This window comes from Phallusia mammillata, chromosome 5, assembly GCF_965637545.1.
Source record: "Phallusia mammillata chromosome 5, kaPhaMamm4.hap1.1, whole genome shotgun sequence".
Classification (NCBI taxonomy): Eukaryota; Metazoa; Chordata; class Ascidiacea; order Phlebobranchia; family Ascidiidae; genus Phallusia; species Phallusia mammillata.
The window spans coordinates 10,372,273-10,398,058 of record NC_137256.1 but is presented as its reverse complement, the minus strand read 5'-3'; the positions used below and the strand labels follow the sequence as shown (position 1 = coordinate 10,398,058).

Genomic DNA, 25,786 nt, shown 5'->3' with positions numbered 1-25,786 from the left:
GTCAATACTCAAGGCATGTATAAATTAGGCTTAACAGTATTGTTGAACACGAATGACGGCGTGCTATTGAAAACGGTGTCAAAAGGTCAAACAGTCGTTTGGCGTGTGCACCCTGAGAGGTTACTACAGGTCAATGGTACTCGTTTTGCGAAACAAAGTTAAATGAAAAACAATTTGTTATGTATACACTTGTAGCAAAATGCTTTTTAATTTAAAGTGTCTGTAACACCACTGTTACAGCTTTCTAAAAAAAATTGTGTTCAAAACCCGACCTTGAAGGACTATATCTGGGTCAAAGCAAGAGATTAGATTTAAGTATTTGTTACGTTTTTTTAATTTTGTAATTACATGACAATAATAGTGCAAAAAGAATACGAACATTTTTTTTTTATTGTTGGGTTAATGCTTTCTAAAAATTTGTCCTTAAGAATGTAAAAACCACCGCAACATTTGTTTACTGTAAATCCGCACAAACGCGCGTGTGGGGACCCATCAGTTTTTGTTTACAAAAACAATCATATGTGTAGATCAAATGATGTGTATAGTTAATTGGTAAATATCGTATAGAATATATAAAATGGAAGTATATCAGAAAGCCACTCTTCTAGTTTTTATCCTGAATGTGCTTTATTACAAAAATCTCGTAAAGATTTCCAAAAACATACCAGTATTTTTTTCATCTGCCATTTTTTGAGGTGTCGTTGTTTGTGTCTGTTTTGTCACAACCCTCCTTTTCTACACCTGGACTTCTTGTTGTCTGCCATGTTGAGATTTGCTTCTACATTTGATTTACATACTTTCGAAGATTACCGACAAACTTAGGATTTTCTTTCTTTGTTTAATACTTCTTATTTTCTTCCTTTTCATGTTGGTAAAGTCTGTCTTAAAACGGTAAAACACTGAGGCGCAGATTCTTCCAGCTTGCTTGTAACGTGTGTCAAAACGTCATTGCACTGTTGCAGACACTGTGCCCAGGATACGATATGAGTGATTGATAGGTTTAGGGTAGGGAATGGCCTCCACTTAACGCGTGAGCATTCATACATCCGGGCGATGTTTCAGCTGTAAATGAAGCTGCTATGTTGTCAAAACGTTGAATCACGCTGTGCAGGATAATGGTCGTTATATTTATATATCTTGGTCTTGCTTTTTTCGCTGCTATATACACTTTATTGCTGTCGAGTTGTATGTTCATAACAGTAAGCTCACAATTTTCAATTCCGGTACAGGGATGTATATTTTCCTGATTTAACTCTCTTACTATACACGTTAGAGTAACGGGTTGAAAAAATACAGTTTAGCTGATAGGGAACCAAGCGAGACTTAGTTATCCCCAATACGAACTCCAAAATAGACTTCTAGCTTATGCTAGTTGTGTTAACAAAATTCCTTTCGAAACATCAACTCTTTCTCAGGGCAGCATTTCTCAGACTTTTCTCACTTTAATTGCGACATATTTCTGGTTATATTTGATGTAAAGAGCCATGGGAGAGTAAAATTGTTTTCTGTTTCATGTATTAGTAATGTTAATTCACTAAAAGTATAACATGCACGTACTAGGAATGTTAATACTCTAAAAATGTAAGATTTGATCTAAAGCATATATTCTGCTAGCAACTGTTACCTTGCGATATCGGCCGCTTTTAAGCATTTAGGTTCAGCGTCCTCGCCGACTGGCATAATAGCAAGTGCATCTAAAACACATACACATTCAATTAGAATGGATTTAAAAATATTAGGCAGGTGTAAAAAGGGACTGGTCGGTGTTAAACAGGTGTGCCGTGAGAGATTTTCAAGTGTGCCGCAAAGTATTCCCTATTTTAAAGTGCAAACATTCCCTGTTTTTTTAGGACTTCATGACGAAATACTGGTGTACATGACAACATTTCAAAAGTCTTACTTTTGTTATTGGTAACGAAAAGCATCCTTACCCACCCAAATAAATTTGAAAATTGACATTCTTTAAACAGCTTTTGTTATGTTTATCCGCAAAGTGTGCCAAGAAAATTTTAGTTCTTTAATGCTCATGCTTAAGTTTCACTGCCCTACACTTTGATTAACCAAGGTGAAATTATGAAATAAACTTAGCTCAATGTCTGAGGTACCGCCCAAATCAAGCCTTTCTTGTTTAAACACAGCCTGAACCCATAGCACATTAACTTTGATGTAAACTATACTTACATGATGTATTTGCTTTTGCCCACGCCTCCACATAATTGTCGTTTTTGTAAAGGCAATAGCTTCTCTCTTCGTCGTAACTTACAAAGCTGAAGATGAGGTGGCCTAATTTGGCCGTAGCTGGTCGCTTCACCACCGCTGCAAATTCGCTTTCCTGCAAATATATGCAAAAACAGTGATTGTTTTTGAAGTGCTCTTTAGGTCTAGGGCAGGGCTACTCAATTAGATTCGTCAAAGGTCCAGATAGAAAAGGTAAAAAATACCGAAGGTGTTTTGTTATGTACAGTGGAATAATGGCTTTTTTCGTCGCAGTTGGACATTTTGACCTCACATAAGATTTTAGAAAGACTTTGGGCCACCCTACAAATCGCTATGCGGACCCCAGTTTAAAACCTGCTGCTACATATCAATACGCAAGTAATTACCACACAATACAGTATGCCTTATTTAAAACACCGTCGAGGCCCACATCCAACGACTCAAAGGTCCGGATATGGACCGCGGTCCGCCATTTGAGTAGCCCTGGTCTAGGGTGTTTAATAGTTATGTGAAAGCACTTGTTTTCAAAAAAAAATATTTGATAATAAAACAGGAAAACCAATAGACGATAAATTTCTCTGTTGAAACAAAATCACTTATCTTCAGTTAAAGGAATATATATGTTTCGCCTTACTAAATGACATAATCAATTCCTGCTATTCGATGTAAAGATGATGGCTAAAACAAACACGGTAAATAAAACAATAAACTGAGTAGTTTATTGTCAACAAGAAAATACAAGTCAACATATGAGTGTAAAACACTTTAACGTTTCGACAGTTTCCTGGTCATCGTCCCTTATATGAATTCCATTTTATATTTTACCTGACGGTGACAATAGAAACAGTAAAATGTGATAATGTTGTACACACTACTCGGTTTATTGTATTTTACCGTGTTTGTGTTATGTTTACATCGAACAGCAGAAATTGGCGATGTCATTTAAGCAACACATATACATATATTCTTTTTCCTGAACTTGAGTGATTTTTTTCGGTTCCGACTGCTTGACAAGTGATGATATGTAGCGAGCAATGCGCATTGTATAGAAAACTTACCATGGGTTTCATAGGCGAATCCCCGAAACAAGTTGAATATGAACCCCAAATTGTTCCATCCAATCCAAAAATTGCCACCGACTTTGCTCCCAACCATAGTACCCATATTTGTCAAAAGCCATATTTGCCGCCCTTTAATGTCTACCCGTTTTTGTTATTCTGCGAAAAGTACTGCTTAATTGATTAGTTGTTCTGCTATAAAATATCGAATTTTCAGGCGTAGAAAGGCTTTGGCGTAGCAGTACAAGGCCGTAACACCTATCTCATTCTTATGCCGTCGAATTTTTCTCCTTCTGTTTATTGTAACTTTACAGACTTTCCAACAAACCGCATTTTTTAACACTAAGTTGCAATAGACTGGTGTATATATCCAATGTACCTCTTCTGGCCATTTGGTATTTGGCATAAAAGCTCAATTAACTGCTATTAAAGGGTACGTCGATGTGTATCTACGTGCGCACTAAACGTTCAACAAAAAGAACTGTCCAAGATCTGTTGAACAAGAACTGCAAGGGCACAGCAAGTCGGGGATTAAATAGCAGCTATTAGAAAAACTGCAAGTTAGCACAAAGCCTGTCTATATATACGGCAATGCTTGTACGGTTGGATATAACTTGAGAAGAGCAAATATTTCGGGTTAAAGAATCCCCTGTGGCGCAATTTGTGGTAGATCTTGCTTATATTACCAACCACAACTTTTCGGTGCATTACACAACAGCGATTGCTTCAACGTTACGTGGAGGGTAGATAATTTCCCGAGTGCAGGCGGGCAAAGCATAAATCCGCTTTCCAACTTTTTTAACTTTTATTCGAAATGTCGTATTTCATTATGAGCCAGTGTTTTTTTTTTCTTTTTTGAGTCATGCACCCCGTTGCTTAAATTTCAAAATTTAAAAAATTGCCTACGTTACAAGGCTTGCGTAATTTTGCTGCCAAACTCTAGATATAAATGTATAAATGATTTAAATGATGTCATACGCTGTACACCCTTTTCCTTGTCTCTTCATTCTTTGACTTTAATAAACAAAGACGATTACTTCTCTTGACCAAACAGTTTTTGTATATTTTAATGTCAATTTAATTTAAACCTCGGGATTTCACTGTTAATCGTTTATCTTGCGCAAAGGTTGAGTTCATTTTTTACTTATATTTTTTTTAAACGCCACCTGGTTTCATGATTGTACATTTGTGGTGGCAAAAAATACAGAACATATTTTTTAGTTCGTCCTTTCTGTCCTGTTGTTCGTAATTTATTTGATCTACTTTTCGACTTTGACTGTTTTTTTGTTTGTTTTTCTTTTCCCCTTTTAAAAAACCTAACAAGCCGTTGTTTTTGTAAACGAAAACACTGATCATCTCATCTGTTTTGTTCTCAGGGACGTAGCGGCACGAAATATTCTTGTGGCTCAACCTGACTGCGTAAAACTTGGCGATTTTGGACTCTCTCGTTACATGGAGAATCAAAACTACTACACAGGTATAAAATTGCGAATAATTTTCTATGTATCACTAACCAATTTTTCAAGTCACGCCCGATTTATTACGTCCGTTTGTTAAAAGAAACCTAGGCCCGAATTACTCTTGTCTCCTATAATAAAATATTTACAGATTTTTGTCAAAAAAGCATAACTGCCAGGGAGCTTGTGTGTATAAAATTAGTCGTACTACAGACGTTTATATGCTATAGTTCTCTGGAAGTTGTAATTTTTGAAGAAATCCTGTTCAAGTCCATGTGTATAAGGTTTCGTACTTATCCGTTGTAACAGGTTTAAGCCCAGTAATATGCCTTTGTACAAAACATTCGCCGTTTTCAAGTTGCACATCAAGACCGAATTAACCCGAAATAGCACCGCAAGATATTTTGCTCACCTTTTTTCTGCGGTGAGATTAGGGTTACGCTGCGTGCAGACATGGCACAATGCGTAGAGTTGTTTAAAACCAAAAACTCAAAAAAGCTTATTTTACTGCCCTTGTGTTTCGTGTGCCAACATAGAACCCATAAACCGCCCTTAAAACCTCCATAGAACTTGAAACACTGGGCGAAATAGTTTGTGCTTTTATATATGTGGAGTGTTGATTAAAATGTTGAAAATACTGAAGAAACGTTTCGTCCACCAAGTTGATATTTTTTTGTTCAACTGGTGTAAAGTTTTATAAAATACTCGAGTTTAGTTAAATAACCTCATCTAAATACAGTATAGGTATATGTTATTACTTCACACTAGTTGGACGAAAAATATATTTTAAAATCGTGAAAACGTTTGCAATAAAAGTGTCTTGCCTGAGTTTGAAACTTTTAAAATATCAAACTCTCATGTTATGTTAAAAAGATGCATTGTAGGGTTATATTGGTTCAGTGCTGACTTAGGTATTTCGGGGTTATTTAAGTTCACGGTTTGTGTGTTATTGGCATCAAATGTCTGGGCCTATCACAGGTATTCTTTCCGTTGCTGTTCAGTGAAGCGCACGATAAGGTTGCATTTAGTCCCACATTTAGGGCCACACGTGTTTATACTGTACTAAAGAAGTTTGTGTGCATCAAATACATAGGCAACTGAAGGCAACATTGTAAGAAACCATACACCTTTTTCCGTCACTGTAAAATCTATCAACGTCGTCTTCAATTTTTTCGCAGCATCCAAGGGCAAACTGCCGATCAAGTGGATGGCTCCAGAATCAATTAATTTCCGCCGATTCACAACAGCAACCGATGTTTGGATGTTTGGTAAGCAAATACATGTGTACCGTGTTTGACACTTATTTGTATGGTCATCTTCGCATTTGATGCACGAGCTGTAAGCTGCCCTGTTGTACTCTAGCTTGGAAATGAACACGTTGTGATAAGCCTGAAAGAAAGAGCCAATTTGGTAAACAGGCTCACCTAAAGGTCCACATATCATAAGAAAGTGAAAAAAATCATAGCAAATGTGGCAGAGTCCAAAGTCAACAATTTAAAACAAAATGATACTGGTAAAAAACGCGAGTTACTTACATCCTTTGAAAGTTGTTTCATAACCGTTCGGGAATAGAAAACTAGAGAAAAAATATATAATGATTCTTCCCTTAAAAATCTAAAAAATGTTGTCAATGATAACGGATGTCAACCTATTGTTCATTTAAACCTCGAAGTTTTGTCCAACCGCTTAAATGAGAAAAGGTGTTAAAATTTCATGCACAAAAATTTCTGTGACTTTAAATCGCTTTCTCTTTTTCGCAGCCGTTTGTTGCTGGGAAATCCTGATGATGGGAATCAAACCGTTCCAAGGAGTGAAGAACAAAGATGTGGTGGGAAAGATCGAGGCTGGTGAGCGACTAGCGATGCCCTCCAATAGTCCACCAGCCTTATACCATCTTATGCTCAGGTGAGTCAGACTTAATAAGGCTTGAAAAAGTCAAAGGTCGTGGTACCAATATTACCCATTGTTTTAAAACGATGTACAAGTTATTTACAGTTTTATTTACAGCTGATTTAAACTCAGGCACTGTGTACTGGAATAATAAACATTTTGTGGCGCCTTTCTGTTATACCCGAACATTTTATATTCCATACAAGAATTACGACTTAAAGAGTAGACAAATTTTTATGATAAAACGTGTGGTAACCTACTGATTGGAGGTTTCTGTCACCTAGCGGCAAATTTACTTAAGTTTGTACATTCACTAGGTGAAGCCATATACAAGTAAACGTTCCACTGCCAACAGCGGATTTTGACTTCTCGCGTCTGAATCACCTTGTGTTGATCTTCACAGTAAACTTGTTCCATAAAATTTCTTTTTCTTTTCCAGTTGCTGGAGTTACGATCCTGGCCAGCGACCGTTGTTCCAAGAAATTCAACAGCGTCTCAGGTTTGTTGACTTTTCAGTTGTAAACGATTTGAATTTTGTGTTTTTAATTTTCGAAACGTGCAGTCGGACCGGAAAATACTTTTTATCAAAGGTAGGGTGAGGTACAACACCAAAACATGAACATTGCGTTCAACCGTACATTGTACGATTGCAATGTTAAAAAAAACGAACATGTTATAAACAGAACAAATGTGCATTCGTATCGGAAAATGGTTGTTTGTTTAATATAAGTAGAGTTGGGTACAAGAGCCCAAACACAGCTTATTGGTTCCGCAATGACCTCAAACGAACATTGTGCAGTCCCAGTGTTGCACAAAACAGAACTTAATTTAGCCGCATCGTATTGTGCGCTACTTCGTGAACGCGACTTTCAAGTTACGTGGAAGGTTGTGATCTCAATTTGTGGCAAATGACTTGGCATTTTAGTATACATACCTTCTGCGTCACGCCATTTCATTTCGCTCTGTCCTTTGTAAATCACGTCACACGTATTGGAACATTGTAGTTTTAGCTCCGCAGCTTTGTTCGCCTAAAGAAACCAGCCTTACCCCTTGGGAGAGTGATATTTTACAAAATATGCAATTACAAGATTGGTATAAAAAATGTACCTAGAATTTTGCAAAAACAATTTATTCGTTTGAAATCAAAGTGCATGCTTGTGTAACAACGGGGGGAAAGACTCTTTAACAAAACAACTCAGCAGGCAGCTGCAAATATGGATTATATTTTAACCACGAATGGTTTGACATGTTTTCCACAGCATTCCAATACAGGTGCAACGATTTAAACGAGACCATAAGTGCCCTAAAATCCGATTTTCCAGCAAAAACCACAAAGCACTCCCAAATCCAGTACCAAATCATGTTTTTATTCATTCCCCACCGCGCCTTTGAATGCTCTGATTGGTCAAATGGCTGGTAGTCTCGGCGCAGCGTCGTAATACCTGCTGGCAAACAAACCATAAACGTTTCTATTGTAGTGAGATCGGATGGTTACGTCAGTGCGGATTTTCGACCGGTGATTCACGTGTGGTAAGCGAAGGAGGGCGTGTCTTAACCACTTTGCCATTATGTCACATTACATACTAGCCATTGTTAAAAAGCAAGGGGTTCATTGAGATTTTGCCTATTTGCTCAATCAGTTTTGAGCGTTGATATTCAAAACAATAATGACACGAAACCACTTCAAGTATATGACACATGTCAGCCTGGTGACACTTTGATAGTGTTTGATTGTATTACCTTTGTAATGAAAAACTGTAAAAATACTTGCAGAATATCTTATCTCAACCTGTTTTTACATTATATTTCCATGGGTTTAAAACCGCTTCAATCGGTTAGTGAAACATCCAATATGCAGCTTGTTCCACAAAGGTCAAACATAAAAACTGTTCATTCTTGACATTTTCAAAGAATAAAATTGAAAAAAAAAAAACTTGTTTTTGCAAAAACTTCAAATCATTACATAAGTCCACTGCGAAAAACATTACCTTAGAGGTGAGGAAGTTTGCATCACAGATATAAGTATGTCAAGTAATATTTTGCTGACTCTATCTGGTTCCAATGGGTCAAGTAGGTCGGGTGACGTTACAAAAACCAGGACAATGATTCAGTACATATGAATTCGCCAGAAATATGAGTCCGTGTCAGTTTTATATTTTGGAGTGTAACAGAAAATACAGAGTTGGTTGACAAGACTGGAAAACCAACTGAATGAGATGTGATCAACGTTGTATAGTTTTTAGGGGCATGGTTTTGTACACAATTTATACAAAGAACTTTTGCATAAAAAATGCTATTTTCAGATTCTATTTGAATTAGAATTTAGCCGAAAACAATGTGAGCTTTGTAGCCAACTGTGCAACGAAAAAAGTGAAGTCTCATAAATTTTATGAGGATGTTCATGAATCCAGCTACTGTTAAATTGTATCTGAATATAAATTCATTTGAATACAATGTCAGTTTTGTACTACGGAGTGCTAAAGAGTGAATTTTGATGAGGTTTTGTAAAACAAACTACTGTCAGATGTGATTCTATTTGAATTAGGGCCGAGGATGCTATATATTTGACGCAGTTGTTTTTTTAGCTGACTTATTTCAAGTGTGATAAAAAATCCGATTATAATACAATTCTCCATTACTGCCTTTTCATGTTAAGCACAAATGGTTCTACGAATTTTTTTTTTTTTTTTTAAAACGCTTGTTTGAAATATACGGTCAGGTTATAGGCTAAGTATCAAAGTTATACTACAATAGTTACAATATTGATTAACACCAGGCTTCTTTCAACTTGTATTGTTTGTTTTTGCCCAAATAGTTGCTACTTGATTAGGTCCCGATGACATTTGTCCGGTAAGACAGTGGTGTCTCTTGGGTGTGGTGGTATTGTCAAATCCAGTCTGTTTTCTATAAATACATGGAGTCGCCTTTTTATAGAGAGTGATCGATTTTTACGTCAACTTTTAAATCATGTAACTGAGACGTCTCAAAAGGTATTCCCAAACGTATGTGCCGCCCAGTGTAACAGAGCAGCACAAAAAACATTTAATGATGCTTCTAATATTTTATGTCTGTGTAAAAGGTCATACCGCTTCTGTTTCCACATAAAACACTCTGCCTCCTTATCTTATCCTAGTGTGTTAAGTCAACATGCTTGCACAGCTGCTGCCCCCGAATGCATACACGAGAAAACGTGCTTGTGACCTGGTTTCACCTAACTCAAATGTAAGTATACGACCAGGTGCTTTTTAACCTTGGGGTTTTACGCCCTAAGATGAGTGTTGTACCTCTTGTGGTGCTGCTAAACATTCACAAATACCATACATAGACGGGTTAACTAAAAAGACTTTACTGACGTAGCATTTCTGTTGTCAAAAATGTATAAAGATAGATTGCTGGGGTTCTATTTGTGAACAAATCTCCTAAAATAGCTCTGTAAATGCGGCTAAAACAAGTGCTACTAATATAAGCGTGTAATCTCTTTACCAAACAAGGTGACGTTATGGTATCAACACAGCATTAAGAGTATGTTGGTTGTTAAGGGTTTGTGCGGCCATGTTCGTTTCAACAAGTTCACGTGAAATTAGCATTTAACGACTTCCCAGCGATGGGCGCTTGGCTCACGCTTCAAATACGAGACGCTTACGGAAGTCGTGTGTTTAACTTTTGTCTCGCCGCACAGCTTTAGCGTGTCCTTTCGCGTTTGCATCCTTTTGCTGAGGCGGTCGCTAAAACCGCTTCCAGAGTTTCACAGAACCAAGTAGATGAACTTTGTGAAGACTTTTTGTTTGTTAATTGAGCATTACAGTCCTAAATTCAATTTTAATGAGAAAATGATTCAAAGAAATCAGATCTTTATTAAAACTGCTGTTGATTGCTGGTTAAGGTTAAGTGTTGCGTTTTAATACTGCATTGAATAAGAAAATTATGAAAGCTTTTGTGCAGATATCAAATAGATCGTGCTGCAGAAAGTGCCTTGCATTGCTCGTTGAAGATTCTATTTGAATAATAAACTAATATTGCTAAAAGCATTCAGGGAAAATATTAATTTTGCAAAACCATTCGTTTATCGGTTAATTTTCTTTGGTGCGGGGAATTGTATAATAGGTTTTTTGAATTTTGCTTTCTCAGGCCAACGTGTCTTAAATTAGCGCAATTGCAAACACGTTGTTTAGTGAAAAACTGTAGTTGCTGCCGAGAACTTTCTCGATTTGCAAATGCAAAATTTTTGGCAGACGACATTTCGTGACGGGTTTGCGTATTTTTTTCGTGACAGGTTTTTGAATTCAGCATCGTGTCGCAATTTGAACTATTATCACTAAAGGTTACATTAACATCCATCCAAAGCACGTTTGAAAGCAATTAACCAACCACACGAATGCAAAAATACAAGACCTATAACACGTTCTTAATTTCAAGAAATAAGATGTTGTATTTGCACACAATAATTCTAATTAACTGCTTCTTGTTGGAACTAGTAATAGCTATAGTAGCTTTGCATTTCACAGCTATCTTTACTATTGAGATTTTGCGGTTGTATGTGGAATTTCTTGTAAGCTTTCTCCCTCACAAATGACGACATTGCAGCGTTTTACGGCGTATGCTTTGCTTTTGTGTCTCCATCTCCACGGCTCCGGGAACCCACCAAACACCGTCACGTCATTAATTAAACATCCGTGCAGAGAAAGGTCAGAAAACAAGCCCGTGAGGGCATAACGTCAGGCAGGTGCTGTTGGTCGCTAAGGTTCACCTGAAACGTGCCTCGAGATGCAGAAGTTAATGTTGTCGCTGTTTAGGAAGATAAAGTAGATGCAGAAAGTGGTTGTGTTTCGTGGTTGTTTGCAATTTATTTCACAGTAAGGCTTGTGAAGTCGTGATAACTGGCACAACATGTCAGAAACATTGTCAGATTATCTTGATGTACTTATGGCTTTCTGTATAGATTGATAGACCGCCCGAAACAGGCCTTACAACCTGTGTAGGGAACTTCCATCATATAACCGCTGAGTAAGTTCATCTTATTGGTAAAGATTATTCGGCACAAACTGCTTTAAAGACAATTCAACAGCACCTGCTAAAGATAGAAAGGTGTAGCTCCGACGTAATGTACAAATTGCACATTTTTAGCCGAAGATAATTGTGTATTGGTGATTTGCAGGTTTGTCTCGATGAAGTTAAAATTAGTTCAAATTTAAAGAAAGCATGCCATTTCAGAATTACAGTAAGTCATAATCTTTAATGCTTTTGGTGTGTTATGGCTGCGCGATTTCGTAAGCGATTTTAAACAGTAAGTGGCGACCAAATTTTATCTACTGGACATACTTGATATTATTCACATGTTAAAAAACGTCCCTACCGATAAGAAAGCTTTTACAACGGCAACAACAAAGGTCTATTGAAATTTGAAAAGCATAGCCGCCATAAAAAGCCGATAACGTTGGTGTGAATGTTTCATCCATCTCCCGCTTTGATCCAATGCTTGGCCGATCCGTAAAGAGGCGATAATCGACATGTTAGCGCCTTGTTAGCATGACCCGTCACCCTGAGTTTATCCTTAAAGCTACGAGGCCGTCTCGGATGGATATTGCTTGAAACTTGTGTTTACAATTCGCCTGCTGTGCGACCTTTTTTTCCCGGACGCGGCGATGTTTGTTTTGGCCCGGGTACCCGCTGTTTTATTGATGTCCGGAAAGTAAGACCTGAAGAGTTATGGTTTGGTTCAGTGGTGGTGTGAAATAAACCTGATAGTTCACTTTTATGTTCGCATTTTACAGAGACCTCGAGCATATTTGCAGTGAATTACTTGTCAACTAAGTTGTATTCGTGCTTACATGCAATGCATGCAACTCCTAATTGCGGCGCTTATAAATCACAAATAAAACTGAAAAGGAAGTAGTTTATTAGCTGAACAAATGACAAATACAGATTGAGCGCAATGTCAAGATTTTAAATAGGCAGCTACAGTGTTTTTTAAGGTTTTTTTTTAATTTCTCCAGCGGTTTCCCAAAATTTGCCAGTAGCCTAATAAATAATTCGTATAGGAAATATGGCTATTTTTTGGTATTTAAATGAAACACTTGCGGTCTCTTAAAACTACTTAGCGGTCACCCAAACCAAACCTTAAAAAAACCCTGGGCAGCTACATAAAACAAGCATCAACCGCATGTTATTTCGTTTACCAAACGATGTTAACTGTGCCTTGTTGTACGACTTCATCTTTTGTTTGCGGAAGGGACTCAAATAAACAATTACGTCAGCACAGTCGGTCCTCAAAGGTGCAACGAGGCGTAACCTTCCAGCGATCACCTTTTCCATTCGACCGCCACTCGAGAACACCTCGGTTTACACACTTCGATATCAAAGCTCTTTTTACCGCCGTTTTTTGTCGCGAAGCCCGCTCGACCATTCACAATGACTCACGTCGCCTTTATGTGTCACAATGACCAGTCGCGAGTCGCCCTTCCGGTTTGCCGGATAAAGTGAGCAATGTCCTCAAAGAAAATAAAAAACGGTATGATTTCAATAGACCAGGGGTGCACAACCTGAGGCCGTAGATCCATATGCAGCTACAAACACAGGTATGCTGTCGTGCAAAAGTATACTGGGTTTAGATAGAGTTTATTTCGCTTGGTGAAAGAACGCATAGCGACACAATTGCACTGAACAATCACCAAGCCGGAAATAGCTGCGCAACGTTAAAACGTTATGAGCATAAAAACAGTGGCGGGCACAATCGGTGGATCATGACCAAACGCGCTGCAGGTACGCCGTTGTTATATTGCGTTATGTTAACGGAGCTCACAATACTTTACGTACGACGGTGCATTTACAAAACCCATGCATTTAGTCCCTGAAACTAGTTTGCATTAACTTGCTGGTCTAGAAATATACAATATTTTTAAAAAGCACACGAGTTCAGCTGTTTGACTTTCTATATGTTAACTCTAATGGACTTACTGACAACCTTACGTAAAACCTTTTTGCCCCTAAATTGAACGAATGATCGAAAAGCTTAGTCATGATGGATGTTGCATAAGTAAAATATCATGATGCCAATCCTACACGTTATAGTATACAAGTAGTGTTGATTTATGTATTGACTTTTGATAAACGGTTAAAAGTTCGTGGATCCTCTTCCTAATATAAATACACCTCCAGCCCGTAGAGTCGCCGTCTTTACACAGGATACACGTGACTTATGGCCTTGCTGCAAACTCAACTTGTGCAGTCAATATTTATGCGAGAGGTGATCGTGCAAAAACGGTTAAGCACTATTGAAACAGGTTTGATAGTGAGAACACCAGCCGCAACTTCTACTAATAAACCTAAAGATAAGAGTGGTTATTCTGGTGACATCACCTCGCTGGTTAAGTGGTGTGCTGCAAACTTTGGGAGTAAGGTTAGGCAAAGGTCAGTTTATGCAGCCAATGCAGCTTTCTTAGCTTTACATGTCTAAATTGCAAGTGGTTTCAGAGCATTTGTCGCCTAAACAAAGCTCATAAGTGCGTTTATGTTACCCGTGCTGCCATGCAAAATCTATAACCTGCAAACTTATATATTTAAACTCAATTCGCGAAGGACGGTATTGAATAACCGGAAGCCAATGTACGTATAGACCACTTTTCAATATTCCAAAGCTGGCATTAAAATCATTTTTGGATGTTGACCAACTTAAAGCATCTTAGTAGTTGAACGAATGCCAAGCACAACTGTTTTTGTATGTTGTTTAGCACAGGAAGTTTGCTTGATTGCGTTGCTAACTGATCCCGCACGTGCAACCTGATTTATTATGAAAGCATAATACGAAGGTTGTTTACCACGCAAACAACGTTATAGTTCAACGAACAAGAACTACAATAAGTAGTACGTTTCTTTGTGTACTTAGATAATAACGTCATTTAATGGTGTTTCTCTGTGACATATAGATTTGGTATGTATTGTAAGGAATGTATAGTATCGTATAGTTTAAAGTCAAATCTTAAGACAGCTGTAAAATAAATGAAATTCTGTTATTTCTTGCGTTGTTTAGATAGTTTTACACAACTTCAGCAAAGAAGCCTGTTTATTCACCATTCAAACCCTGCATATATGATGTACAAACATAACGGTAAAGTTATAGCAACAACATCATACCCAATTAGAGAACATAGAACTCTGAAGTTTGTACCTATTGTGTTGGATATATCCACAACTCATAGAGGATCTTCTTACGCAAAAAGAGCCGCCCCAACTCAAAATTGAGCCAAGAGACCGCATAGCGTTTGTTGTGTAGCTTGTTGTGCAAACAAGATCGTAGAGCAGAGAGTCCGGCCTTTAGTGTCACGTTGCCGAAACCGATGCCAGAACAGGATGTGTACGTGTAATACACCGATGTGGCGGGAACGCGTTGAACTTTAAGCTCGTGGCGTCCGACGTTTTAGCAGCCTCAATAACCGACAAATATTTTGTGTCAAAATGTGACATGGTTGTTTTATGTACTTTTTTGTATCACAAAGTTTGCAATGAGTTTATGATTTAGTTAAAGCAGCTTGTGAGAAGAGGAAACGTAAACGTAAACGCAGACAAAGACTTCGGTTGCGTTTGGTGTGGAGTTTTAGAACAAGTTTGTATGTTTTTTGGTATGTGGATGAACATAATTTTGGACTCACTATGTTTATTTATAGAAATATTTAGAGATTGACCGAATATATAAATATTTCATTTTTCAGTTTGTGTAAAGTAAAATAGTTGTTATAAGTAACAGGTATGGAAGTTATAAAATTGCGTTAAATATGGTGTGTGGTTTGTTGTCAGTAGTTAAAAAACGTTACTCTGTCATTTGGCCAATTCCCGTCTTTGCACATTTATAGGCTTTGCACTGTAATCAAGTAGTCGTCAATTGGAAATTATCTTGTTTTAAAGCATTGGTGTGTAGCTTCCTTTTGCCTAATAAGCTATGATTGACGTATCAGATATTAGATGCTTCACCTTTTTTCTGCGCTTCTCAATTTGTTGTATTACCAAAGCAGTGCATATGAGGCTTTAAAGCAGGGGTCTCAAACACGCGGCCCTCCAAGGGTTTTTGTGCGGCCCGCGAAGTAACTTTTAATCTGTTTTATTCAGGCGGAATACCCTTTATGAGAGTTTACATGATGCAATCATTCTATTAGTGGTATATTGATCAGGATAATCGAACAAGCCCAATTTTAGAATCAGCCATTGCGATTGTTGCGTCATTGTAGGTCATTGTTTTCACACAAGGCAATATAGCACATAGTTGACTCTTTTACTTTGCTACACTGTGCATCTATTGCTGTTTTGTTATTACAATATTGATTTTTATTGTAGCTAATGGCATAAATAAACAGTTTACTTTTTAATCTTGCAATATTTTTCTTCGATATCGATAGTGCGGCCCTCGACTTACTTAAAAGTTTGTTTTTGGCCCTCAAAGCAGTTTGAGTTTGAGACCCCTGCTTTAAAGTGATTTTCGATGCCTTGTTTTTCACGCTTGTAATACGCCTTGACAAGACAGATGCTTTAGTATAGATAACATACTCGTGATGTTCTTATCTCTAAAAGCCCTATTAACGCTCTAAAAGCCAGGTTTAGGTGTCAGTTTCACGGTTGTACAATTTCTGAAAACTTTATTATCGTCTCTTGCCTTAAATACGGTCTCAAATTTAGCTAACGGCTAGACTCCGTATTAAATAGGCTAAAAAAATGTGCAGTGTAATGCAGACATAATGGGTGTAACGTACAGAATCAGAAAACATACTTGCGTATCTAACAAAGAAAAGATTGTTTTTCAGAGCACTTAAAGGTTGTACTTTGAACCTAGTTTGAAGCGGGTTCATATTTTCTTTACCCCTGACATGTTTTCATAAAAGCATGTTCTTGTCGTTCAGGTCTCTTACAAACCCGATCGGCACCGCAACGTGCCTTGTTTACGCGATGAATTCTTTAGCGCGTGTCGCCAGTCGCTTTGACGTGTGGGACTGTTTAGCGGCTGCGTTCTGTTGAGATTTACTGCTTGCCCTGGGCCACAGCCCGGCCCGTTGATGACCAGAAATACGCATGGCGCATTAGCTTAGCGATTTACGCACATTTTCTCTTCACTTGATGCACACCAAAGCAGATTTTAAAGGATAACGTCTCGTTAACGGTAAGCGCGCGTGCCTCTAAGGTCAACTTTTCTTGTACACCTTCAGCTAAGGTGCAGCCTATGCATGACCGCGCTGCCTTTTTCGCACTTTGCTGAACCTTAACTTCTTGGAAGCGCCTACTGTGCTTGTTTTCACTCCCGCGCCGGCTTATTACTCGCAATTCGGTTACTGATGGAAGTTGTTTTTCACGCAGTTATTAGGCCGTGTTGCTTTGATTTTAGACAGGTCGGCCGAAATTTGCTAGACAGGTGGTGTAAAATTTCTTAAAAATCTAATGTCTAACGGATATTGCGTGTGCTTTTTACGTCACTAAAGACACCGTACGTTTAATCAGCTACGTCACACCTTCAGATGTAATTGTTCACAGCCATTTTTTAGAATTGTGTAGAAAAAAGGTAGAAGCGTGGGCATGGCTAAGTCCTGAATTGGCGCTAACAGCCTAACCCCACTTACAGACTGTGATGGGTTCGTCCCCTTTTGTGGTGGAGTTAATTCGTTGCGGACGAATGAAAGTCGACACCGTCGCAGAAAACGGTTTCAGTTAGTGCTGAACGGGCTATTGGCACGAAAACACTTAAATGTTTAGGCTAGGGGAGTGTATCGTGTAGGCACTGTCTTCAGATAACAGACGTTTGTTATTGATTTTAGGTATTTGGGCTGCGATGTTCATGTGGGTTGGTCGAGTTTTTGTATTTGACAATTATCGTGTCTTTGGAGTAAATGGTCAGGTTTTGTGGGCGTAAGTGGCTGTCTAGTTTCTACCTTCAGTGTTAATATATATATATATATCAGCGACACATGTTACGTTAGGTCAATTTCGCTTTTAAGTTGGAAATAGTTGCGTAACGTTGAAACGTTACGAAGACAAAACAATGTGTAAAACATGATTAGTCAGATAAGTTTAAAAGCTTTGGAAATGAAGCATAAGAATAGCAGCGTTTAAAGAATGTACATGAATACAAATAAGGTTAACAAGTTTGCGAAACCTTATTACAAAAATTTGCCTTGAAATATTAATTACGTTACTTTGCGGGAAGGTGCCGACAACCTATGTCAAACGTGAATGTTGCATGAAGCTTCACAATTGAGTGATTAGGTCTGTCTGGCAGCTAAGGCGTTCTTAACTCTGCTTTGACGTGTGATTGACGAGTGAAACTACAGTGGCTGTACTGACAAATACAAGGTGAAATTTGGGACACACTAATGGCGGAATTACGCAAGGTTTCAATTGTAACCGGAATTGTCTGACGCAGTGTGTTGTTTTCATGGATGTTTAAAAGCTGATGATCTGAACTGGATTGTTAGTGTGCGTTTTGTCTGTGTTAATACCATACAGGCTGTATTAGATAAAGTATGGTGGCTTCAAGCAATTCAGTTTGTCGTACACTTGACAAAGGTTTGTTTGACACGGTCTGTGGTAAAAAAGCAAATAGTTTTAAACCGTAACTTTTTATTGATATTTACCATTTGTGGCGACAATGTAGCATGCTTTAGCTCAACAGTAATAAACATCTTTGCCCAAAGTTTCAACTTGGTTCTGTTTACTTATGTGAGTAATTTGCGATAAATATGTGGTTCACCAACATTATTATTAGCGGGGATTTAATCATCAAAATGACTGGAACGCTAGTGAATAACTCTGTACCTCGTAATTTTGGTAAACAGCCCAAAACTTTCTCATTAACTCCCAGACCCAAAACAATGATCGGCCATCGGCGAAACAAACCGCCAATCGCCTGTCACGTGTCTATGACGTAACAATCGCTGGGCGCTCGTCTGCGCAAAAGACAGCGGGAACTGGAAATTAGTGTAATCTTCGAAAGGTGGTCGGTAAAATTACTGCGGTAATAGCCCTCCCGTTAGCTCGTATCACTGCCGTATTGGATTTCGTCTAGCTTTAGCCTACGCTTGGTAGACATCAGGCAGACGATTCAGAGCACCTGACACAGAAATAGCTTCTGCGCGATTTTCGTTGAGCGAAAAAGGTTCGTAAATTTTCAGTTTTGGAACTGGCTATTAGTTCGTCATGTTGGTGATGAGCAAGGTAGGTGTGACTGTGCGCTAAATTTGGAAAGTGTTATTTTTGTGTCTTGTTTCAAGTGCAGATGAATTGTTCAAATTTGGTTGTCAAATTTTGTTCATAAGTTACAGCTTAGTACTAAGTTAGTAGTAGCAAATATTCTGTGGTATTATGAATATACATTTGTCTCTTTGTTTGTGCTATTTGAATTTTATTAGTTGAACTTTGTTAACTGATGATATTTAATTTAACTCGAGGCGTTTCCGCAAGTTATTCAGTTGATCGAATTCGTCGACAACGCGTTACCGAAAAACCACATTACCTAATATGGCATCGAACCTTTAGTCATGCTCGCATCGCAGGATGTGTGTTGTTGAAAGATGAAGCTTTGTATATTGTTTTACAACTTGTTATTTAACAACATTTTACTAAGTACAACTGTTTACTGTAAAATGTGAATTTTTTTAATACAGTTAGATAAGATTATAGGAATTGTGTTTGTGTTTGTAATGTCCAGACCACCCTAAATTGGGGTTGTGACTGCAAGGGTTTGAGTAAGGAATGTTAGGAGCTCTTATAGATTTTGTTTTTCGTTTGCTACTGTTCCATAAAATATACCTGATTTGATTGAAATAGGTTGCATACTGAAAAGTTTGGGAAGCACTGTGGAAATTAGAATGTATGTTAAGTTTAGCGTGCTTTGGCATCTGTCTTAAAACGAAGCGCGCACGAGCAAAACAAAGGCAATTTGCTTCCGTATTTCTTTTCACTTCTTTGGTTTTCTGAGTTAACACAAGTCAGGTGTTTGTGGCCCAACAACCGGACAGGAACCTGATAGTTTCTTCCTATTCATCTAACGATTCGTTTTCGTTTTACTGCTTTTCTCTGGTAGGATCAATTACTAGAGGTTAGAATGCGATGCGATGGTGCAACAGAATAACTTAACCGGATATAGTGCTTCGTAAAATGGGCTTTTGATTAAATTTACCGTATTCTGGTAAAGTATCCTTCTTCGCCAATTTTGAATAAAACGGGTAATTCTGCTATTCTACAATCCAGACACAAGTATAACTTTGAGTTTTCGGTAATTGCCGCATTTACCATAAGGATTGCATAAAATACTAACATATAATGGAATCACGTTGCCAAACAAATTTGTTCATGCATTTACGTTGGTTGAGCCTCATTTGCCAAGCATGCGTCCGTTTTTTTGCGGTGTAACGTTAGCAAATCGATACCCCAACCTACAAGTTCCGTCGAGTGTTAAAATCGTAGTTCCTTGAGATCACCCACACACAACAATGAATCATATCTTCGTGTGAATAAAAAAATCTCCAACCATTGTGAAATCATACGCTTTTCGGCCCTCGCACGCTGCCAGGTATCGAATACTGAGAACAATACATTCCGGTAGCTCGCGTAACAACCCAAATACGTCAATTACGTCAATTACGTCATCATACCTGTACCGCTAGGTGGTGTTAGTGGTCAAACAAAGGCATTGCACAAAGTTGGCTGAACTATCCAGTGCTCCTGACCTACATACAGACAAAAAAAACATGACCGGGATTCCTGTTCAGGGCGTCCTGGATTGGAACCCCATTAAAAGCAAAGGTCGCGAACTGGCGATCCCCTACTATTAAAGCTGACATGTGCAGCATACAAGGCAGACAACGGTGCTTGTGATTCGACGTTCGGCGGATTCTCCACTGAACCTGTGTAGCTCAGTTGGTAGAGCGCTAGTCCTGAATAGACTGCCGTCGTAAGTTCAAATCCCACCGCAGGCTGGAGTTTTCTAGCCTACTCTTTGCCATATCAGAGTGCTTGGGCGACCGGCGTGATTCGATATAACGCCTTCAATATCGGCCTGGCGCAATTGAGCAAATCCGATCACGTTTGACGCAAATTTGTTCATTGCCCCGAAGGTCCATGAACCCAGACTTTTACATAAGGCCTGGAAGTGGTCTAATTGAGTTTAAATTGAACGGGTAGTTTTGACATGTGCAGCGGATGTGTTGCGGTACGATTTGACTGCGCATGATACCACATTCATTGCCACGAATTTAATTATGCCAAGAGGCCTATCCGCACATGGGTAATAACGCGTGTTAATAATTCAAAAGCTTGTTGACGTGGGTGCCAACCTATCGACCAATCAAATGCGAACATTGTGGTCACGTGAGGTTTCGATTGGATGTGTGAATTTTCGATTAGGCCCGGTATTAAATTAGACTTTGTATATGAGGGGTTTTTTCATGCCCAATTGTGCCCAAAACTGATCGTACAATTGTACACAAGTAGCAAAACTGTGGTAACCGTCCAGCGTTTCTTACCAGCGTTTCAATCCATTCAAATCCACCCAAAATTGACGATAGTGATTGTACACTTATCCTACTGCGCCAAAAACTTACTAAGTAGCAAAAACTGTGGAAACCGACTATCGTTTCTCAACAACTGGGGCGTTTCCACCGATTCTACGTGGTTAAATGAGAAAGTTCACTATGCTTCATTGCAACATGGCTAGGGGTTTTACGTGAGGCAGTGTCCCACCTACATTCGCACGCAAACTTATGGAATCGGGAACATCATGAGAAAATCGACCTCTTCGATTCCCATGTTTGATACGCGATACGACAACGGTGTATGCTCCTTACGCCTGAGTGTTTATTTTCTTTTCCGCTTTAGCGTCCTTCTTTGAGCAACGACAATGTGTTCACCTAAACTCCCCAGCTCTGAGTCATTACTTTGCGGAACGGGGGGCGATGCGCTTTTTGTGGCCGTGGGCTCGTTTAGTGCGGTTTTGTTAACTTAACAAGCGGATGTGTTCCCAAGGTTTTATCTCATGCTACGGCTTGTGTACATGCCGCTGCTCGTCCGCTGCTTGTGTTCGCCGGGTTTAAGACAGCTTACCGCTCGTTTACATGTCTTGCGTAAACAGTATCTCTGCAGTGGAGAAAGGCGTTTTTATGGGGGGCTACTGTAGACCCTTAGCCTTCTCCGTTAACTGACTTAAAATTGCTCAGCTTAGCCGAAACAACAGTCAGAAACTGGTTTGTAGGCATTGGTTAATTGCTGTTCAGACTTTAGAAGTATGATGATTTGCCAGGCATTGCCTTAGTTATAATTTAATTATTGTTGCTTTTGTTTAGCATTGATAGTGAGTAGGTCACCAAAAATAAGGGTTTGTTGAATTTATGCAGTCTTGTTAGTGTGCTTCTACTTGCATAATCGTTTAAACCATGCATTTGTGCCTTTTCAAGTGATATATTTTCTGATCAGTATCTGTAACAACAAAAGAAACATTTCTGAAAGCGCACGAACGCTTTGCTTTGATATGGAGTTTGAGATGAGAGGACAACAGCACAAAACCTTAGTTCTTTTTGAGGAATACCAACAACACAGAAACAAGAAAAGTCGCAGCAACCACGACGAGTTGCCCTCGCCTGCAACTAGTGGCTACAGCGACTTCGGCAGCGAACTTGACATTCACGACAGCGGGAGGGCAAGCGAAGTCGAAGGTAGCCCCAAGATGGCGCACCACGCTCGTGTTCCATCTACCAAGCGCTCTGGCGCACCTAACGGCGGTGGTGAGAGGATTGAAGTTGACGCACATATGCTGAGGGCGCTAGTGATGTGTGTAAGAGAAAATCAATCGCGGGTTGCTGAAAGCGAACTGAAGATGCAGAAGATGGAACGCGCTATGGTGGAGATGCACGACCAGCTTCAAACTAAAATGTGCACCGTTGTAAAGGCCTTACTTGCAACACGAAGTGCTGATACATGCAAATGTAAATCCTCGGTGCCCAAGACTTCACAACCTTTTAGCACACACAGAGAAGGGTGCGAATCACCAGGTAGAGTTTCAATGGAAACCTCTAGTCATGCACAACAGCCAGCAAGCAGCAGCAACCAGAATGCGGATCTAGTTGTGAATCAGACAAGCAGTGACAAATTCCAGCCTGTATACGCCGTTGTGCGGAAGCCGACGAAGAGCGTTTGTTCATTCGAAGATGCATCACTGCCAAGCCAAGCGCCAGTACCAAATCAAACAACAGACAACAGTACTGATAATTGCGCAGCAGACAACAAGGAAACAGCAGTAGATAAAGTTCTCTGTGAATCTGACAGCAGATTAGAAGACAAACAGGAAGACAAAACTGACATTGACAGTGATAAGTCTACAAAAATGAATGGTGCGAAGGCGGTGCGACCTTTAACGGGTGAAGGTTACATGCAAACCGATGCTCGTTACACGGTCAACGGCAGTAATTTGCCGCAAAACGTGAGCCGCAACTCAAACTGCAGTATCGATGCCCACAATAGACACGGAAATCAAACACCACTGACTGATCCCTACATGTTTGCGCATAACTTGCCTGTAAACCAGCGCAAAACTACAATGGAAAACGGTAAACCAGGTTTAAAGCTCGTTTCTAAGTTTAAACGCAAGCTGAAGAGAAACAAGTTAAGCCGGGGCGACTCCAAGGACTCGATAGGAGTTTGCAGTCTTCAGTCTGGCGACAGCGGAGACCAGGTCCCTTGTTCTGAAACCGACTTCGGCAGCAGTAATAGCATCATAGCAGCGGGTTTGACTTTAAAGCAACAAAAGTCGTTTATCTCCTACAAGCTTTCACCTCGACGAACATCCCGTCCGCCATTAGACAGTATTGGTGATGATGACGTTGATTCCATGCGAAGCACTGACGTGTCGGACGTGTTTGGCATTACGCCGACTTTCGAACCTGAATCCGAACCCCACTACGAGAGAATTTCCTTCCGTCGACCAGAATTTCGTCCCCAGTTGTCCGCAAACGACAAATCCGTACACGATGATAGCGAAAATTCTCCGGATCGTATATATAGCGTAGTGTCATCCGATAGCGAGTCGTCAATGCCACAGACAGTTGTCAATCAGTTGTATTCTCCTGTCCGGCGTTCGCTGGATGAGAGCGTCGGTTTTTGCACGTATACGGAGGAGAGAGAAAAAATTGTCGAGCAAGGAGACGAAGTGCTTTTAGGCAACCGGTAATGTCATCAATTTTAACATCAATTAGCTTCAATACATGACGCAGGGTGCAGAGCCAAAACAACTGTGCATAGCCCTCACCATGTAAACAAGTGGATCAGTTTTCCTGACTGATGGCGCAGTGTGAAAGACTCACGCTAGGGCTTGCACTTTTGCCTTTATTGGCAGTTCAACTCATGTGTAACGTCCGGTATTATAAGGGTAATATCATGCAGGTCATTTGTGCATCTAATAAGGCCATTGGATTGTTGTTGATCTATATATGAGCAATAAAGTGCACAGCGATCAATGCAACCATCAACATGTATCGGTTTTACTACGGCAAAATCTTTAATGTTATTATAACCCCTTTGGATTTTAAAGAAAACAAATACCCCAAACACACCAATACCAAATGCCCCCAATTTTGCCTTACTTACACAATACCCTCAAAGCTTGACACATTTAGTTCCAGGTTAAGGCCCAGCACAAGAGTGTTTTGTCCTCATGAATTATATGAATCAAACGTTCTCGCGGGGGCACGATTGTCCTACAACGCTCACCCTGTAAAATTTCCGCGCAGATCATTAACATTTAAGACCTAGCCGCCCTGATTACCCTCGTGATCTTACCGTGTGACGTCACGCAAACCTTTGTACAGCAAAACCCCTAATGCGTGACGTCACTTCACTTCTTCCAACTCCACGTAATGACTAATCACTTGCGACGTCACAAACCCAGCATTTCCGGTCCGACTTGCACGCTATGATTAAGTTAAAAGATGTTGTTTTTTCTCTATTTTTATACGTGTTTTGTGCAGTGTCATTTTGGAAGATTTTGAGCAGCAACTGGACGAACGACACAAATTAGAGGCCGGACCACCCCCGAAGGTACATGATTTTACTCTTTCCTTTGTAAAAAAAATGAGAATCTACTGTTGCATTGAGCACAAACCCAAAGGCTACACTCAAAATAATGTTTACAAGAAAGGCTAAGGCAACATTCTAACTTTTTTTGTTGCATTTCACGAACTCTTTTTTATTTACAGCTACAAAAGTAATAAAGGATGTGTTTACTTTGTATATTAAGAATATTAGTGACACACTCAAGGCAACAAACACTAAATGTTTCAACAAAAAAATGAGACAAAGTTTAAACTTGTTTTGTTAACTTTACATAAATTCTTTATCGCTATTCACCACAACAAACAAGAATGCGCTTTCAAAATAGAATTGTGTTTCTTGTAAATGTACATATCAGTGAAACACCCAAGACAATACACACTAAATGTTTTCAACAAAAGGATAAGGCAAAATGAAACTTTTTGAAACAACAACAATAGCCGGGCCTTTGTTCTTTACAAAATGACAAACGTTTACAACGAACCTTCTCGTGATATGTAATGAACACATTAACACATCTCGTATGTACTGAGAGTCTATATATCGTGACAACATTTTGATGTCCTATCACTACTGCATATCACGGCAAAGTCTTTTGAACCAATATCGTGGACAGCGCCACCTTGTGGATACCACCTTGAATACTTGTGTACACTAGGGGCAGTACTGAGAATGTGCTGATCAATGATATGCTTTTGAATGACTCAAGCATTTTCGCTGACTGTGTTTCGGTTTCGGCCGAAACTATTTTATGCTGATTTAACAAAATTCTAGCCAACGTCTTTAATAAGATATGTTTTGCGCAGCTTTCATTTTTTTCCTTTTCTTGGTTGTCATAAACAAGTTTATTTCCATCAGTGATGCACTATTCTCCAGATTGGGTCCAAGTTTTTAGCATCTTTTGGGCAAATATTTATGGAACCAATACCACATGAGGTTTTCATATCATAACATGTTTTGTTTGAAAAAAGCAGGTAATTCGTTGTCTTAAGCATTGTATTCAAACATTACACCAGATTAGCAACATTTGATTGGGTGCAAAAAGATGATTCAGTTCACTATAAGCAAGTTGACTTTATCACAACAAAACTTATT

At 39.2% G+C, this 25,786-nt stretch overlaps 1 protein-coding gene across 4 annotated transcripts in view; it reads left to right on the top strand.

Moving 5' to 3' along the window:
• Window positions 1–25,786, top strand: part of LOC145229770 (focal adhesion kinase 1-like) — an 88,498-nt gene that overhangs the window by 49,925 nt on the left and 12,787 nt on the right. For all 4 annotated transcript variants that reach the window (XM_080095098.1, XM_080095097.1, XM_080095096.1 and 1 more), the window contains 5 exons: window positions 4,652–4,752; window positions 5,911–6,000; window positions 6,493–6,637; window positions 7,062–7,121; window positions 24,610–24,679. In XM_080095098.1, the coding sequence (XP_079951224.1) occupies window positions 4,652–4,752; window positions 5,911–6,000; window positions 6,493–6,637; window positions 7,062–7,121; window positions 24,610–24,679 (466 nt within the window). The remainder of the gene's footprint in view (window positions 1–4,651; window positions 4,753–5,910; window positions 6,001–6,492; window positions 6,638–7,061; window positions 7,122–24,609; window positions 24,680–25,786) is intronic.